Consider the following 16,070-nt stretch of genomic DNA (forward strand, 5'->3'; position numbering starts at 1 on the left):
CCCATCTTGACGGTTAAAAATTGATCTCAAAGCAAAACTTTTAGAGTTGGGGTTTTTTTTGTTTTGTTTTGTACTAACAGTTTCAATTGTTCCACACCTCTTTCTGAATGACCACAATATATACCCTCACTCTTTTGAGATTAGCAGAAAATGAGGCCCAGACAAGAGAACCGTTATTCTGCAACTGTCAGGGAGGAGAAGGGAAGAAAAATGAATCGGAAGTCCATCTTTGCAACAGCCACACAATCAGGAGCTGCACATGTTTTGCTACAGTATAAGCAGAAAGACAAAGCAATAGGAGATACCCTTTTCTTTGGAAATCTGGTCTCAACATACAACATACAATATCTGGAGGGAATAATATATCCAAGTAAGGAGTTCCATACCTGAGAGATTTCCTGACAGTTAGAACAATTAATCAGTGGAATAACCTGCCTCCAGAAACTGAATGCTCCAACAATGGAAGTTTTTAAGAAGAGACTGGACAGCCATTTGTCTGAAATGGTATAGGGTTTCCTGCCTATGCAGCGCGTTGGACTAGATGACCTCCAAGGTCCCTTCCAACTTTATTATTATTATTACAGATGTAGTGTCTCAAGAAATCTCATAATCAAATATAAAAGTTTCATTTATAGAAAATACGATAATCCTGTGAAGAAAGACAAAAAACCCTGTCTTGTAGGAGTTAATTGGAAAAGAAAGTAAGCATACATTGCTTCTGTAAATAAGTTATTTACAAAGTTAAAATACAAACTCCCAAAAAGGGAAAAAATACGAGAAACAAAACAAAGCTAAACAAGAGTGCATTTAAAAACACACATAGGTTGTCCCGCCTAGCTGAATACTGCTAAATATATTTTTATATAGACACATTGCTTCTGAAAAATAAATATATCAACCCCATTTTGTCCCAAATGTAAGTACAGATAGTCCTTGACTTATGACCAAAATTCAGCCCAAAATTTCTGTTGCTAAGTGAGATAGTTGTTAAGTGAGTTTTGCCCCATTTTACAACCTTTCTTGCCACAGTTGTTAAGTGAATCACTACAGTTATTAAGTTAGTAACATAGTTGTTAAGTAAATTTGGCTTCCCCATTGATTTTGTTTTGTGAGAAGGTCACAAAAGGGGATCACATTACCATGGGACACTGCAACTGTCATAAATATGAGTTTGTTGCCAAGTGTCTGAATTCTGATCACGTGACCGTGGGGATACTGTGTAAAAGTGTGAAAAATGGTCATGAATTGCTTTTTCCAGAGTCGTCATAACTTTGAACAGTCATTAAATGAATGGTTGTGAGGACTATCTGTATACACAATTCGGTGCCATTGAGCACTAACATGTTAAAGCACACCTGCTGCTATATGGTACCTGGCTGATTCTCTGTTTTAGATAGGTTACATGGTTTTTAGATTATTTTAATAAGCAAATAAACAAGAAAAGCACCAGCCTCTTGCATCACCTCTATTTATAAGAAGTCTTCTGAGCGCTATATACAATAGGCACACAAAGATTTATATATATACATACATACATACATATTCAAAAAATTTTTGTGGCTGACAAAGAGTTAGTGGGAGACTAGTATAGCTATTTCAAACTCCCACTAACTCTTTGTCAGCCACAAAATTTTTTTGAATTTACAGTATTCACAGTATGTGACATCTGCCTGCAAAACATGCTCCTAGATTGGAGCGAAATGCAGAACAGACTGATTTATCCTATACTTGGTAGACCGGGTGCTCCAGCCAACACATAGATATACATAGATATTTTTAAGTGAGTTTTGTCCCATTTTACAACTTTTCTTGCCATGTTTGTTAAGTGAATCGCTGCAGTTGTGAAATTAGTAACATGGTTGTTAAGTGAATCTGGCTTCCCCCATTGACTTTGCTTGTCAGACGTTCATAAAAGATGGTCCCATGGCTCCGGGACATTGCAACGTGTCATAAATATGAACCAGTTGTCAAGCATCCAAATGTAAATCACGTGACATTTTCAGTGCCATTGTAACTTTGAATGGTCATTAAATGAAGTATTGAAAGTTGGGGACTACCTGTACTAGCTTTCCTCATCCAACGAGATATAATCCTATGTTGCATCAGTAGTAGTATAATCTGTACATTGGGGGGGGGACAGTTATAGATCGAGGAGGGGATGTTCCTCTCTCTTCTACATTGGATCATACTGGAACACTGTGTCCACATCTGGAGCCATTGACAATTTGAAATATGTCCATAGAATAGCATCTAAGATAATAAAGGTCTTGGATTTAAAAAGAAAAAGTATGAAGAACAGTTAGAGGCACTGGGTAATTTATGTTTATAACTGCAGAGAGATATGATAGCTGCCACTAAATATCTGAACCACAGTCATGTTGAATAACAGAATTGGAAAGGATGGGGCTTATAATTATAATGGTTGCTACAAGATTATTTCTTTTTTTTCCCCTTTGTCAGTGTTGCATAGAGCAGGGGTCCCCAACCTTGGCACTTTAAGACCTGTGTTCTCCCCGCAGAATTCTGGGAGTTGAAGTCCACAGGTCTTAAAGTTGCCAAGGTTGGGGACTCCAACTTTGACTTAACCAAATGAAACCACAGTAGTCCTCAACTTACAACCATTTGTTTCGCAACCATTCAAAGTTACAATGGTGCCAAATAAAAGACTTACAACCAGTCCTCATACTTATGACTATTGCAGCAGCCCTGAGGTCACGTGATCAAAATTCAGACACTTGACAATCCATATGATACTGGTTGCAGCATCCCAAGGTCACATGATTGTCATTTTTAACCTTCCCAGCTGGCATCCAACAAGCAAAGTCATTGGGGAAAGCTGGATTCGCTTAACGGCAGTTAATTCGCTTAACAAACACAGTGATTCATTTAACAACCACAGCAAAAAAAGGATTGCATGACTCACTTAATGACCTCCTTGCTTAGCGATGGAAGTTTGGGTCCCACTTGTGATTGTAAATTGAGGACTACCTGTATGCCCATTCATCCCTGCCACCACTTTCCTTTTTCCAGTAAGCTGAAGTTTTGCAAAATACTGTTGTGATTGATGGTCTTGTCTAGTAAGAATAGCCAGGCAGAATAAATGGGAGCCAGGAAAAGAAGTTTCATTCATTCCAGTATGAAACAGTTCATAAAAAAGGAACAAAGTGCCTTTTCAAATTCTTTGTATCTTTCATTCCATAACATAATGCACATATAATAGGGGAGGGGCTTGCATCACACTGCTTGTGCTGTTCAGACCCCTACACTCAGAGGGTGTTTGAACTTGCATCATTGTGGATTTTCTACCTCATCCAATTACATTGACCAGCAGTTGCACTGATGAGGCCCACTTTCTCTCTGGTTTTTTGAACGTTTATTCTCCAAAGCAGCCTTCCATAACCTACGGTAGCACCCTTCAGCTGTATTGGATGCAACTCCTGTAACTCCCAGGGCAAGAAAGTTGTCTGAAAATACGATTGAGAGTGGCTGTAGTTACTGACAAAGTTAAGACATTGTATGGTAAAAGGTGATATTTTTGATTTGTGACAAAATGTAGTATCATCTCTTTTTGTTTAAGCTGATCCCAATTGGCATTTCCATTGTTCATAAGGCAAGAGAGTTAACTTGTTGAACTCCAAGCCTCATAAGACCAGCCGCCAAGTCTGTAAACACTGTAATCTAGTATTTGGCATTATACAAGATCCACATCTTTGCTGAAGTCAATCAAAGCTGTCTAAACTGGTGACGGAGACTTAAAATTAAATATGGCTCAAGTCAGACACAGAACTTTACATTTAAAATTATAAAATAGCACATAGGCAGGTAGTCCTCAACTTTGATTTGAATCAGATTTTCTGTGGCTAAGAAAGTTGTTTGTTGAGTGAGTCACGCCTGATTCTACAATCTTTTTTGCCACAGTTGAATGAATCATTGCAGTTATTAAGTGAATCAGACAGTTGTTAAATGAATCTACCTTCGCCCATTGTCTTTGTTTGTTGGAAGTCAGTTGGGAAGGTCTCAAAAGACAATCAATCATAAGCGCTTCGGATAGTGCAAGTGTTATAAATAAATGCCAAATGCCAAGTGCCTGAATTTTAATCACATGACTGGAGATGTTGGGATGGTTTAAATGCGAGAACCAGTCATAAATCACTTTTTTTAGTACTGTTGTAACTTCAAACACTTACTAAACAAATGTTTGTAAGTTAAGGACTGTCTGTACTCAACTGTTTCCCACATATTTTATTTCGTCTGAGCTACCTAAATGATAAGAGTTCAACTTTGCAGAGGGAAACAATAAATAATAACTATGAAATACTTTAGCTTTTTGTCCCAATTTAAAAGTACATCTTAAATTTGAATTTGAATCTATTACTTCTATATATTAAGGGATCCAACATACACTCCCCAAATAGCATAAAGATTAAAAAATGTTCAGGTGCCCTTAGATGTGGTTATTCCATAGGATATTTCAACTCTGTACAAACACCCTTTATGGGGGGGGGGGAAATCCAGAACTTCGAAAGAATTCAGAACTTTGCATGATAGAATTCAGGAAAAGAAATATGCGTCTATAGACCATAGCAAAATCTCCTGTGCTAGCTTGCAGTCATATAGTACAATACTGCGTATTTGTAGTTATATGAAAGTGAAAATACATAATGCAATCTCTAGCAAAATAACATTTTAGATATACAGTGTGTTCACAGAGAGATCTCTAGCACTTAAGAATAATCACATCCATGTTTACTACAACCCACAACTGTACTGTGTTTCCCCAAAAATAAGACCGGGTCTTATTTTATTTTATTTTTTTTGCTTTCAAAAGAGGCACCAGATCTTACTTTCTGTCTTTTATACTCAACTCTGGCACTGACAGCCCCACCCGGCCGGCCCACTTCTTCTGACCAAAGGAGCAGCTTCATTCTGTAGCTGTATTCCGGCCTGCATTTTGCAGTCAGGCCTTCTGGAAAGGCCTGTGACTGAGAAATATAGGCCTGGCTGCAGAAGATGCCACAGAAGAAGTTGGCCAACAAGGAGAGGCCTGGCTGCAAGGTGAGTGGTGCGGGGCGTATGGAGCAGCTTCACATGCCCACCCCCACCCTATCTTGATTTTTAAGTGTGTACCTTGCTCCAAAACTAGGGCTTATTTTTGGAGTAGAGCTTATATTAGGCCCACCCCCAAAAATCAAGCTAGGGCTTATTTTCGGGGTAGGCCTTACTTTCGAGGGATACTTTCGAGGGTATTACTGAGTTGATGCATTCTGTACAGTTTGTCCAAATTTGCCATTGAAGTATGAAGATCTGAATCTTGAAGTTAGAATTATATCAAAATATCAAAGGACTTGATGCTTTTTAAGGGACTATCACATGGAACATTGGGGGTGAAGTATTTCAACTACAAGATCCCTGTCTTCCTTTCTTATCACTTTGGCTGCTTCTCCCACATACTGTCAGAAACTCTACTGATCTGGATCAAATTTATGATCTCTTGTTAAAGGAAAAAAATAGAACAAAATATTCTATTGCCATGAGATGAAGAATGAATACTGATACTAATTGTCTCCTGGTCTGAATAAGTTGCAGTATAGCTATTGTTAATATCTGAAAACTTGTAGCAATTATTTTTCCACAAACTGCCTTGATAAGTACCTATTCCTCAAAACAGTTTTGATTAAATCTTCCCAGAACATTGGTTTAAACATGTTTATTGACAATAAAATGGACTGCAATTGTGTAATAGTAATTTTTGGTTCTAAACTCATTTGGTTACCATCATGCAAAAAAAAAAGAGGAGATAGAATAAAATATTAATCAGACAATAATGTTAATAATTAACTACATTAATTTTCATTACCATGCAGTTCCAAACTCCAAATTGTCTCACACACGGACAAAACCAACAGAGCTGTAGCAATGACTTTTTTTTATTCAGTTCTAGTTAGGCTCAAGAGTGACGTACAACTTCCTGAAAAGTCTTTTAGTGAGAGCTTGGAAATGGGAAGACTCCATACAGTAGCCTAATACTAAGGAAAGTACTCAAGTTGTATTAGCTTTGAATGCATTAAGTAAATAGTAGAAACAAGCTTGGAGGAATCCAGAAGTCATCATGTTCTCAGCCACTGTATTCTGTAACTACTTCATGGTTATCCCTTCCATAATGGATAGGTTAGACAGATCAATTTTCTGTTGACGTTCATGGAGTCAAGCAACTCCATATCTTCTTTTGCAAGCCTAAAATCAAAGACCTGGAAATCAATAATGGAGGAATAATTTCAATACATTAAATTATATTAAATGTTTTTGACAATCAACCCACTGTAACATCAATTTGTGTTCTGCATATAAACTACTATTACTTGTATTGGGGATATAGGATAGGTGTTTTTCCTTCAAGCTTGGATATGGAAGTCTTGGAGGAAAATTGCTGTTGTTCCTGGTGAGTAGCAGACCTGTGATACGTTCAACTCCAGCAAATATGTCCCCCCCCCCGACTTTGCACGGCTTCAAAAATCTGCAAAATGAATTTGATCAGAGGTCATAGCAAGATGAAAGAACTGTCCATTTCTGGGGAAGCAAAACTTTACACAGGTTTTCAAGTGTCTTAAAAGACTGTCATGTCCAAAATTGAGTGGCTAGGAATCCTGACTGCCCATTTGAAGAAACTCAAATTTACTTAAAAGACGCTCAGTTTCAAAGGCTATTTCATTTTTGTTTAGGCATTATGAAAGCTTAAATAAAATTTCAAGTTATAAGGCATCATTGAATCCCCTTTGATATACTACCTTTTCCATATTGTTATTATTATGGCATTTTTATATTTGAACTATAATAATATTAAGTATGTAAAATGAAATAAATGCATTTATTACAAAAGACAGGTTTTCCAAATATATTGCTGGTATATTAATAGCATCTGAGAGTTATCTGTAGAAACAAAAGAAACAGAAATCATGCAAGTAAATGTCTTGTCCTAATTAAACTCTCCTGTAAGAGCTGATAGTTAAAGAGATTTCTCTCTGGTCCATAAACAGTAGTTCATCAAATGGGAAACAGATCCTTAAAAACAAGATAAGACAACTGAAAACTAAATGTCCATCAATCTTTCAAATAAAATGGAAGAGAAGTGGTTATTAAAAACAAAACAATGGTTCCAAAAATGTCCCATTAAAAAAAAAAGGATGCATGATAAAAATGGATGAATGACAAGTTGCGTAAGCAGAATGCAATTTTTACCACCTGAAATCTTCCAATTCAGATGCAAGCATTACATCAAAGAAATATTATATTTTTTTTGTTAATATTGTCAACCTGGCATCTAGCCAGCTGATACTTCCAACTTTTGCCTTCCACTCAATTGCATCATCTGAATATTGTTCTTTCAATTAGCCTATTAGAGATTGACATTTAATTCTCTGCCTTCTTAAATAACCTCAGCCTATAATCCGAATGAAGCAGTATGAAAATGAAATAAAAGCAAGGCGTCTTTAGAAATAAAAGGCTGTAATTTGCTTTTCAAATGACAGAAACAAATGAAACCCCTTGTCATGGAAGATTACTTCAATATATGTTTATGGCAGCAAGATTATTACATGTACCAAGAAGGAAGGATTCAACACTACCTATTAGGGGGGGAATAGTTGGTGGAATTGTCAAAACTTGCTGAGATGGATAAATTAACTTCTTTGATTAGAAACATGACACTATCTACATTTATTGAAACTTACATTTACATTTACTAGAAACTTCTCAGGGAATTTTGCATTAAAATAAAAAAAAGGATTTTGTGATTTATGGTTTTGATTATTAGACAATATAATTCTAGAAAAAAGAGTATTATGATGTAACTTTAGAAAGAGAGGTTAAAATATAATTGTCCTTATAACTGCTGTGAAGAATATCGGAAGCCACTGCTTTGTATCTTTTTTCTTTCCTATTTTTCCTATTTTAATTTTTTTCTTTTCTTGCACTTTTTGCTCTTTCTTTTTTTCTTTTTCTCTTTTCTTCTTTCTTTTATGTTTGTATTAGTTTGTATCCTTTTGAAAAGTATTAATACATATTTTATACACAGACACACAAATGAAGCCCCCTACTACTGATACATCGAAATAAAGTGTTAAAATCTAATCCCTGATTGTGTCTGTTTTGATTGAGCTCTCCAAAACTAGTGATACCAGTGTAAACATCTATCCTTCTAAATCCAGCTCCTTTCAGATCTAGAGCCTTTGAGGGGACTTTTCAAATGGATGAATGCCAGATACCTGTTTTAATCTCCAAATGAGATATTGAAAGAGAAAAGATGCTCCTGTACAGGAAAGATAAAGGAAGGTTTCCTCAGCTATTTCACACAACTCTAATAGAAGACTTATGGGAATAAATTCAACTTTGTCCTCCGAAGGACTGCATTTTTCAGAAGCATATTCAAGAATCTGATTTTCCCAAAGCAGTTGGCTTCATTGGAGCCTTCCAGAGTAAAGCAGGAGCCATCTGAAAATAAAACAGGCTCATTCTTGGCAGATAGTACAAAACGTTTTGACCATGGGCAGGCTTTGTTTATACATCTACAAAACAATTTTCATCCAGGAACAGAGCTTTCAAAAAAGAGTTGTCACTAGCTTTCCTGTCAACGTAACTTCATTGTACCACTTTAAAAGGAAATAGATTGGTATTTACCAGAGCATATCAGGCCAGTAACACATATATTTTGACTCTGAGGGCTTCTGAACTTATAATTACTGCAGCCTGTTTACTGCCTATGTAGCAGTGACATAATTATCTTCTAGTCTCAGTTGTGGGCTAGGAAAGGGGCCCCAGCATCTTCAACTCTCTGCAATCATATATGAGCTTGGTTAGAAATCCCTTATGTGTGCATTTTAAAGCCACCATTGGTTTGGGTTTTTTTTTTTTTTAAACTTGAGGGTCTGAGGTACATTTCATCCAGAATGGGGATGGAGGAGGAGGAGGGGGAGATTATTCACAAAGATGGAGATGAAAAAAAACAACAGGACACATAAATGCTTGAAAGGGGAAAAAAGGGAGAAAGTTAAGATTCTGAGGTGAACAGCCTCAGAAAAGGCCCAGATTCTTCCCCTTCACTTTTTAAAACTAATTTTGGTCTTTTCTTCTTTCACAATCATTGGCATTACTGCTCCAGCTAAAATTTGTAACATTTTCCACTTCAATATTTGAAGAAAGCAGCCTTGCCACCATATTTCAGGGCTCTGCATAATTCCAAGTATCATGATTAAAAAGCAATCAATCTTCTAGTTTCCCTATATGCAAAGCCTGAGAAGAGCCCTAGATGTGCATCAATTACGTTCAACTGATTTATTTAATTGTGCTACCTCAGGAGTTTCATTTAGATGGAAACAAACAAGTAAAAAATAGAGCTAAAGGAACTGAAGGAAAAACTCCCAGAAAAACTTCAAAAACTTCAAAATTGTGGGCAACCCAAAGCTCTTCTCAAACTGGAAAATCTACAGTCCAAACAAAGAAGAGTGCTACTCCACCCACTATTTTGTCTGTTTTGACCCCCTCTATAGATGACATTGAATTGGAATTTGATTTGGAAAAAAAAATATTATTCCCAAATTCATAGGAACTAGGCCTCATGGAATCACCCTTGAAAAATTATGTTAATCCTGCCGTCATAGGTGGTTAAAAAACAGGCTTTGATCAAATGATGGTTACTATTTCTTATACTTTCATATACAATGGAGTTAAATGATATCAAACATTCTAGAGAAAAAAGGAACCACATTAATTCCAGTACCTGAGTTTTTATATTGCGTTTTTTTTTAAAAAAAAAAAAGAGGGAGAGAGAGAGAGAAAGATAAAAGCTGCTGTGCTACAACTGAAAAGATCCAGGCCACCCAAAAGCCTTTCAAATAATTCCTCTGCAATTGCCAGAATACACCCTCAAATACAGTGCCTTTGAAAGAGATGATAAATATGGGATGTTCTCATCCAACCCAAGAAAGAAATGTGCCATTTACCACTGATGATTGTAATTATCACTCGGAAGGTAGACTTTTAGAAAATTTATCCTGTCCAAAAAACTGGAGGATTGACAGATCTAATTTTAAGTTGGCTGTGGGAAGGGGATGTAATTTGAATTAGAACGTAGTTTTTGGTACTGGCACATCAATATTATAAAAATATTCACCATTCAATCATAATCTGACTCTTCCATGCTCAGAAAACCTCATGTTCTTTTCATACTGTAGTTAAAAAAAATCTGGTTTATCTTATAATAAGCTGCAGAACTACTATGGAAATAAAGGATGGGCAATATAGATTAAGTCTGGCTCCACGCTTAATAGCTCCAACAGAACTAATTAAACAGACTGCAATCTGACAAATACAAAAAAACAAGATAACTTTGTTGTTCCTTGTAGGTGAATTCATCAATTGAAAAATGCCATTTTTAGGGGCCAAGTCACGGTGGAAGCCAGCATTATGAATGGAAGTCTCTACCAAGTCAACACAAAATATTTTGTAATAGTCCTGTAAAATTTTCAGCCACAAATCTATCGTGATAGTCAGTTCACTAATATCATAAAAACAGTATGTCCACAAATGGAATAACAAAAGCCAAACTACATATTTTGGAATTAAGAAGCAAAACTTCATATTTAAATTGAAAAATCTAGATTCAAAGAAAAGAGCATCCAAAAGTCCAAAGTATACACATGATTGGATCGTCAATTAGCTCCTAAGAGACATTGAATATTAGCTTTCATATTCTGTCTGTCCCTCAGGAATATTAAAGAGGGCCCTGAGAAGATATTTTCTTCTAAACAGGAGTGGGCATCCTAAACTACTCCCTGGGATTATATGTTTTTACGTTTTTCAGAAAAATGTGACCTCACTTACTTGTGGTGTATCATATGGTATCCACTCTCTGAGAGTCCCTGAACCTCTTTGCCAAATAGTAGAACAATGAAACTAAAAATGGGGGCTTCAGGTCTTCAAAAAATTGTCTAAAATGAATCCCTCTCCAATGCTAAGCATGCAGCAGAAAATATGAGATGAACACATTAAAAAATATTAATGCATTTCTTTAATTTAGATCTTGGTTGTCCAATCTTTTGGCTTGCCTGGGTCGCACTGAGTGAAAATAAATTGTCTGTAGTTAATGATATAAATAATAAACTTCCTTTATTTTTTAAATATTTTTTATTACCTTGGGGGGCAGCATTATCTTGTGGGGTGTCTAGGACCACATGTGGCCTGCAGGTTGGTCAGGCTTGATTTAGATGGTATGGAACATTTCAGTCATGTTAATTGCTCTGATGAAAATAGATTCCCTAAATGTAAACATGCCTGCCTATGAAGATTTATTCAGATGCATTTCATTTATTTTATTTATATCAACATATGAAGGCTAAAAACAGATATACATAAAAATACAGCTTTTGTAAGTAGCCTCAGGATAAATAACAACCCATATTTGATGTATGCATGGTTAGAATGAAGCTGAAACTGATTCTATATGGGAATAATACATGTATGTGTTTTTTGTCATATGTAATAGAATAATCTTCACCAATGAATGATATTCTAGGTATTCTGTTAGCAAAAACATGGTGGAGCTTGTTTTTTAGCCTGCATATTTAGAATTGTCTTTTAAAACAGCTGGCTCCCTTAGCTGTGTATTTTTGCTTCTAATACAATTGGGATTTCATACTGCTTGTGCATATCTTGAATAGCAGCACTATATGAAACTCCTAACAGAGATTAGGAACTCTGTTCTTCCTCTTTTATTTAACCGTCTCTTTCAAATTACTTAGAATAGTGATTAGCAACTTGGCATCCTCCAGATGTTTTCAATTACCAAACCTATAGTCCCCAATCACTGGTCATGGTGACTGGTTTTTATGAGAATGGTAATTAATGAACATGTCATTAGACGTATTCAAGTGAAGGTTAGATAGTCATCTGTCTGGGATAGCAATAGCACTTAGCGCTTAGACTTATACACTGCTTCACAGTGCTTTACAGTCTTCTCTAAGCAGTTTACAGAGTCAACATATTGCCTCCAACAATTGGGTCCCTCATTTTATTGACCTCGGAAGGATGGAAGACTGAGTCAACCTTGAACTGGTCAGAATCGAACTCCTGGCAGGGAGTTAGCCATACTTAATGCTGGCCTGAAACATAAAAGCATGTGCAGCAGCCACATCACATTTTAAGTTGCAAGAACAGAGATGGGATCTTTAACTGGGTAAATACATAAACATGAAGGATGGACTCATATTCTAGATCCATCAATGAATGTCTTCTGAGGAGATATGGTCAGAGTTCCACATTAGGCCCAGTACTCTTCAACATCTTCATCAATGATTTCGATGAGGGGATAGATGGGGAACTCATCAAATTTGCAGATGACACCAAGCTGGCAGGAATAGCCAACACCCCAGAAGACAGACTTAAGATACAGAAGGATCTTGAACATTGGATGCTATCTAACAAAATAAAATTCAATGCTGAAAAAAGTAAGGTCCTACATTTAGGCAAGAAAAACAAAATGCACAGGTACAGTATAGGTGGTACCTGGCTCAATAGTAGTAACTATGAGAGAGTTCTTGGAATCCTAGTGGACAATCACTTAAATATGAGCCAGCAATGTGCTGCAGCTGCCAAAAAAGCCAACACAGTTCTAGGCTGCATTAACAGAGGGATAGAATTAATATCACATGAAGTGTTAATACTACTTTATAATACCTTGGTAAGACCACACCTGGAATACTGCACCCAGTTTTGGTCACCACGATGTGGGAAAGATGTTAAGTACATCCAGAAAGAGTGCAGACAAGAGCAACAAAAATGATCAGGGGACTGGAGACTAAAACATATAAAGAACAGCTGCTGGAATTGGGTATGTCTAGTTTAATGAAAAGAAAGACGAGAGGTGACGTGATAGCAATGTTCCAATATCTCAGGGGTTGCCGCAAAGAAGAGGGGGTCAACCTATTCTCCAAAGTACTTGAAGACAGGACAAGAAGCAATGGATGGAAACTAATCAAGGAGAGAAGCAACCTAGAGCTAAAGAGAAATTTTCTGACAGTTAGAATAATTAATCAGTGGAACAATCTGCCTCCAAAAGTTGTGAATGGAAGTTTTTAAAAAGAGACTGGACAACCATTTGTCTGAAATGTTATAGGGTTTCCTGCCTAAGCAGGGGGTTGGACTAGAAGACCTCCAAGGTCCCTTCCAACTCTGCTATTATATACTATATCACACATGCATTTAGAAATCTGAATTCATGCTTAATAGTTTGTTGGGCAAAATTTTAATGCTACCACAAAATATGGTGGCTATATAAACAGTGTCTTCATGGTCACTCTCCAAAGAGAATCAATCAATCAATCAGTCTCCATGTAGCATGTTTCTTGGTTCATTTAATTTTTATATACCCCCCCCCAACAGTGGGGTAATATGTTCCTTGCTGAATAAATAAATTGCTGGATTATGTGTCAACTATGGCTTAATACAAGCCCCATATAAACTGTAATTTATAGTAATCCATTTGAGTAACAATGAGGGTGTGAATTATGGTTGGGAGCTTCTCCTACCACACCAGAGAGCAGCAACTGGAGCTGGGCAAAGCCTCTACTTAAGCATCTAGCAATAACTATGAGACAAGAATATTCAAATTAAAGACTTGGTTTCTTGGGGCAGTACTATCCCTTTCACAGTTGACAGTAAATCCAGTTTGCTGAAACCTGACTGAAAGGAATCCAATAAACCATTTCTTCTAGAACATTCAATTGTTGCCTCTCTTCCAAAAGGAGAAGGCTGGAGACCTTGACCATAGTTGTCAAGTATGGCTAGATCCAAGGGGGAAACCTTTAAGGAAAGGATGTGCCACTACGCGTCTCAAGATAAATATCTTTCTAGAAACTCAAAATGAAAATGCAGTACACATTGTAAATAATTTTATTTGTCAACAGCTAATTGCTCTGTAGATCATTCTTGAGTGGATAATCCTCACTTTCTTAGCCAGTGCCCCAGTCTCCTTTGTAAAAGTGACCAGCAGCCTTTTTTTAAAAAATAAAAAAATCTATTTATTAGAGATGGCTAGAAAAGCCCCATTCTATAGAGTCACTCTATAAACTATAATCTTTGTTCAGGCAATAAAAAGTAACCCCCTTTTCTGCCTGACTAGTATAAGGTAAGTAGTCCAAAAATGTTGGGTTTCTTGGGGGCCAATCCTAACTATAAATTACCAGATTTCTTGTTCTGTTTTGCACAGTGTTGGATTTAAATGAATGATTTAAGTGAGTCCAAACTAAGCCTGCAATCACATAATGGTTCCATTTGGCATAGAATAATGAGTAAAATTGGCAACTATGGCTTATTGGTTAAAAACAGTATGGTTAAACATCCTAGCTCAATATTATGCATAAATATAATATGTAGATTATTTTAAGATAACTAAAAGAGAAAGAAAGGGGGAGGGGGAGAAATGAATTTAATCATAAAGTTCTCTCCTAAAACCTAATACATACGTATCTCAAGAGACAATCTTGAACTTTCTTTGAAATGCTGACAAAATCTTCTAGAAAGTGTAATCAAGGGGGGGGAAAGTCTCTGAAGTCTATAATAAAAAAGCTTCAGGGACAAACAATATCAACCCACTGCAAGCTGGGTGTTGATAAAAAGCAAGGAACATGTTTTTTTGTGATACGACTAAAACAGCACAGCAGTGGGAAAACTGCTCCAGGAAGTCCTAAAACAATATAAATCACAGTCAGACTTTCCATACTCTTCTGGATACAGGAACTCCTAAAATACCAGGCCAATGAGACTACTTACCAAATACCAAGTTGATAATCCAATAGAACTTTCTAAAAGTTCATTGCATTATAAGCCATCAATGTATGCTTTTAAATAGGGTTCCAAGAGCACTACCATATTTGATCCCAAATCCACGTTGAGTAAAAAGCTAAACTAACTTTTAGTGAAACTTGAAACACAGCCCATCATGACATTGAGAGAAGGTTTTCTACCAAGATGCCCCCAAATATGTATGTACTGTGTTAGACTTCATGCCCACCAACTCATGAAGTACAGCAGTTGTAAGCATGGAAGAAAATCTGCTGCTTTCTATCTAAGAATGGAAGCTATTTGTCTAAGAATTCTTGGAATCCTAGTTCCAATACACCTGGAGGATTTGCTGAAGGCAGAGAAGGTTGAAGTTTTATGACAGACTAAACAAGTGTAAATTTACCTAGAATTATATTTAACGGCAGTCTACAGTATATATTCAGGTGAAATAGCTATAAACAACGAGGAAAGAAGGGCCTGCTGAGATAGATATGATACTAATAGCACGTTCTCTGGTTTCTGTAATATTTGCCTGCCTGTTTCAATCCCTCCTTCCTCCTGTGGCACTTGTTCATTCTTCCTGAATACTGTTAGCATGTAGGTGTTTCATATCATATACTGGTGCATATCCCTCTTCTTTTTAACTCTAAATTCTGGAATTGCAAAATCACAAGAACTGGATGATGGATAACTGAAGTTTTTTGACAGACAGATATTTGTGATTTTATACAAACTGGTGAGGCAACCTGCACAGACTCTTACTGAATGTAAAATGTGAAGAATTACTGGAGCAATCACGCCATGTTCCATGCACATTATAGAACTAGGGGCACTTCCTGCTGAATCCTCTTGATTCACAAGACATAAACCACAGAAAAGGATTACTTTGCTTTTCTTTGACGAGAGAGAAAGAGAGAGAGAGAGAGAGAGAGAGAGAGAGAGAGAGAGAGAGAGAGAGAGAGAGAGAGAGAGAGAGAATCTTCTGGTATAATTCTTAAAGTATTCTAACCCAATGTTGTAGTTCAATGTAGAGCTAGCTCAAAATTCAATAAAGGAATCTTAGAATACATGTTTAGATCTCAGAGGACATTAGTTATGGATGCCCACATACCTTGAATGCAGCTTGTTCAATAAAACCCTGATGTGCTGGTTGATGAAGCCTTGTCTAGGGGGAATCCCTGGATGCAATGCAGTATATATGTTAGAAAAGCTAGTTGCCAATGAGCAAGGAAAAAATG

The 16,070-nt window shown here is 36.6% G+C and overlaps 1 protein-coding gene across 4 annotated transcripts in view; it reads right to left on the reverse strand.

Moving 5' to 3' along the window:
• Nucleotides 1-5,692: 5,692 nt before the first annotated feature.
• Nucleotides 5,693-16,070, reverse strand: part of LOC120310255 (uncharacterized oxidoreductase ZK1290.5-like) — a 76,678-nt gene continuing 66,300 nt past the window's right edge. For 2 of the 4 annotated variants that reach the window (XM_039348467.1, XM_039348468.1), the window contains one exon: nucleotides 5,693-6,248. In XM_039348467.1, the coding sequence (XP_039204401.1) occupies nucleotides 6,147-6,248 (102 nt within the window). In that variant the 3' untranslated portion in view covers nucleotides 5,693-6,146. The remainder of the gene's footprint in view (nucleotides 6,249-16,070) is intronic. The other 2 variants (XM_039348471.1, XM_039348470.1) reach the window with 1 other exon arrangement.

The sequence above is a fragment of the Crotalus tigris genome, unplaced genomic scaffold, assembly GCF_016545835.1.
Source record: "Crotalus tigris isolate CLP2741 ecotype Arizona unplaced genomic scaffold, ASM1654583v1 scf7180000018155.2402879, whole genome shotgun sequence".
Taxonomy (NCBI): Eukaryota; Metazoa; Chordata; class Lepidosauria; order Squamata; family Viperidae; genus Crotalus; species Crotalus tigris.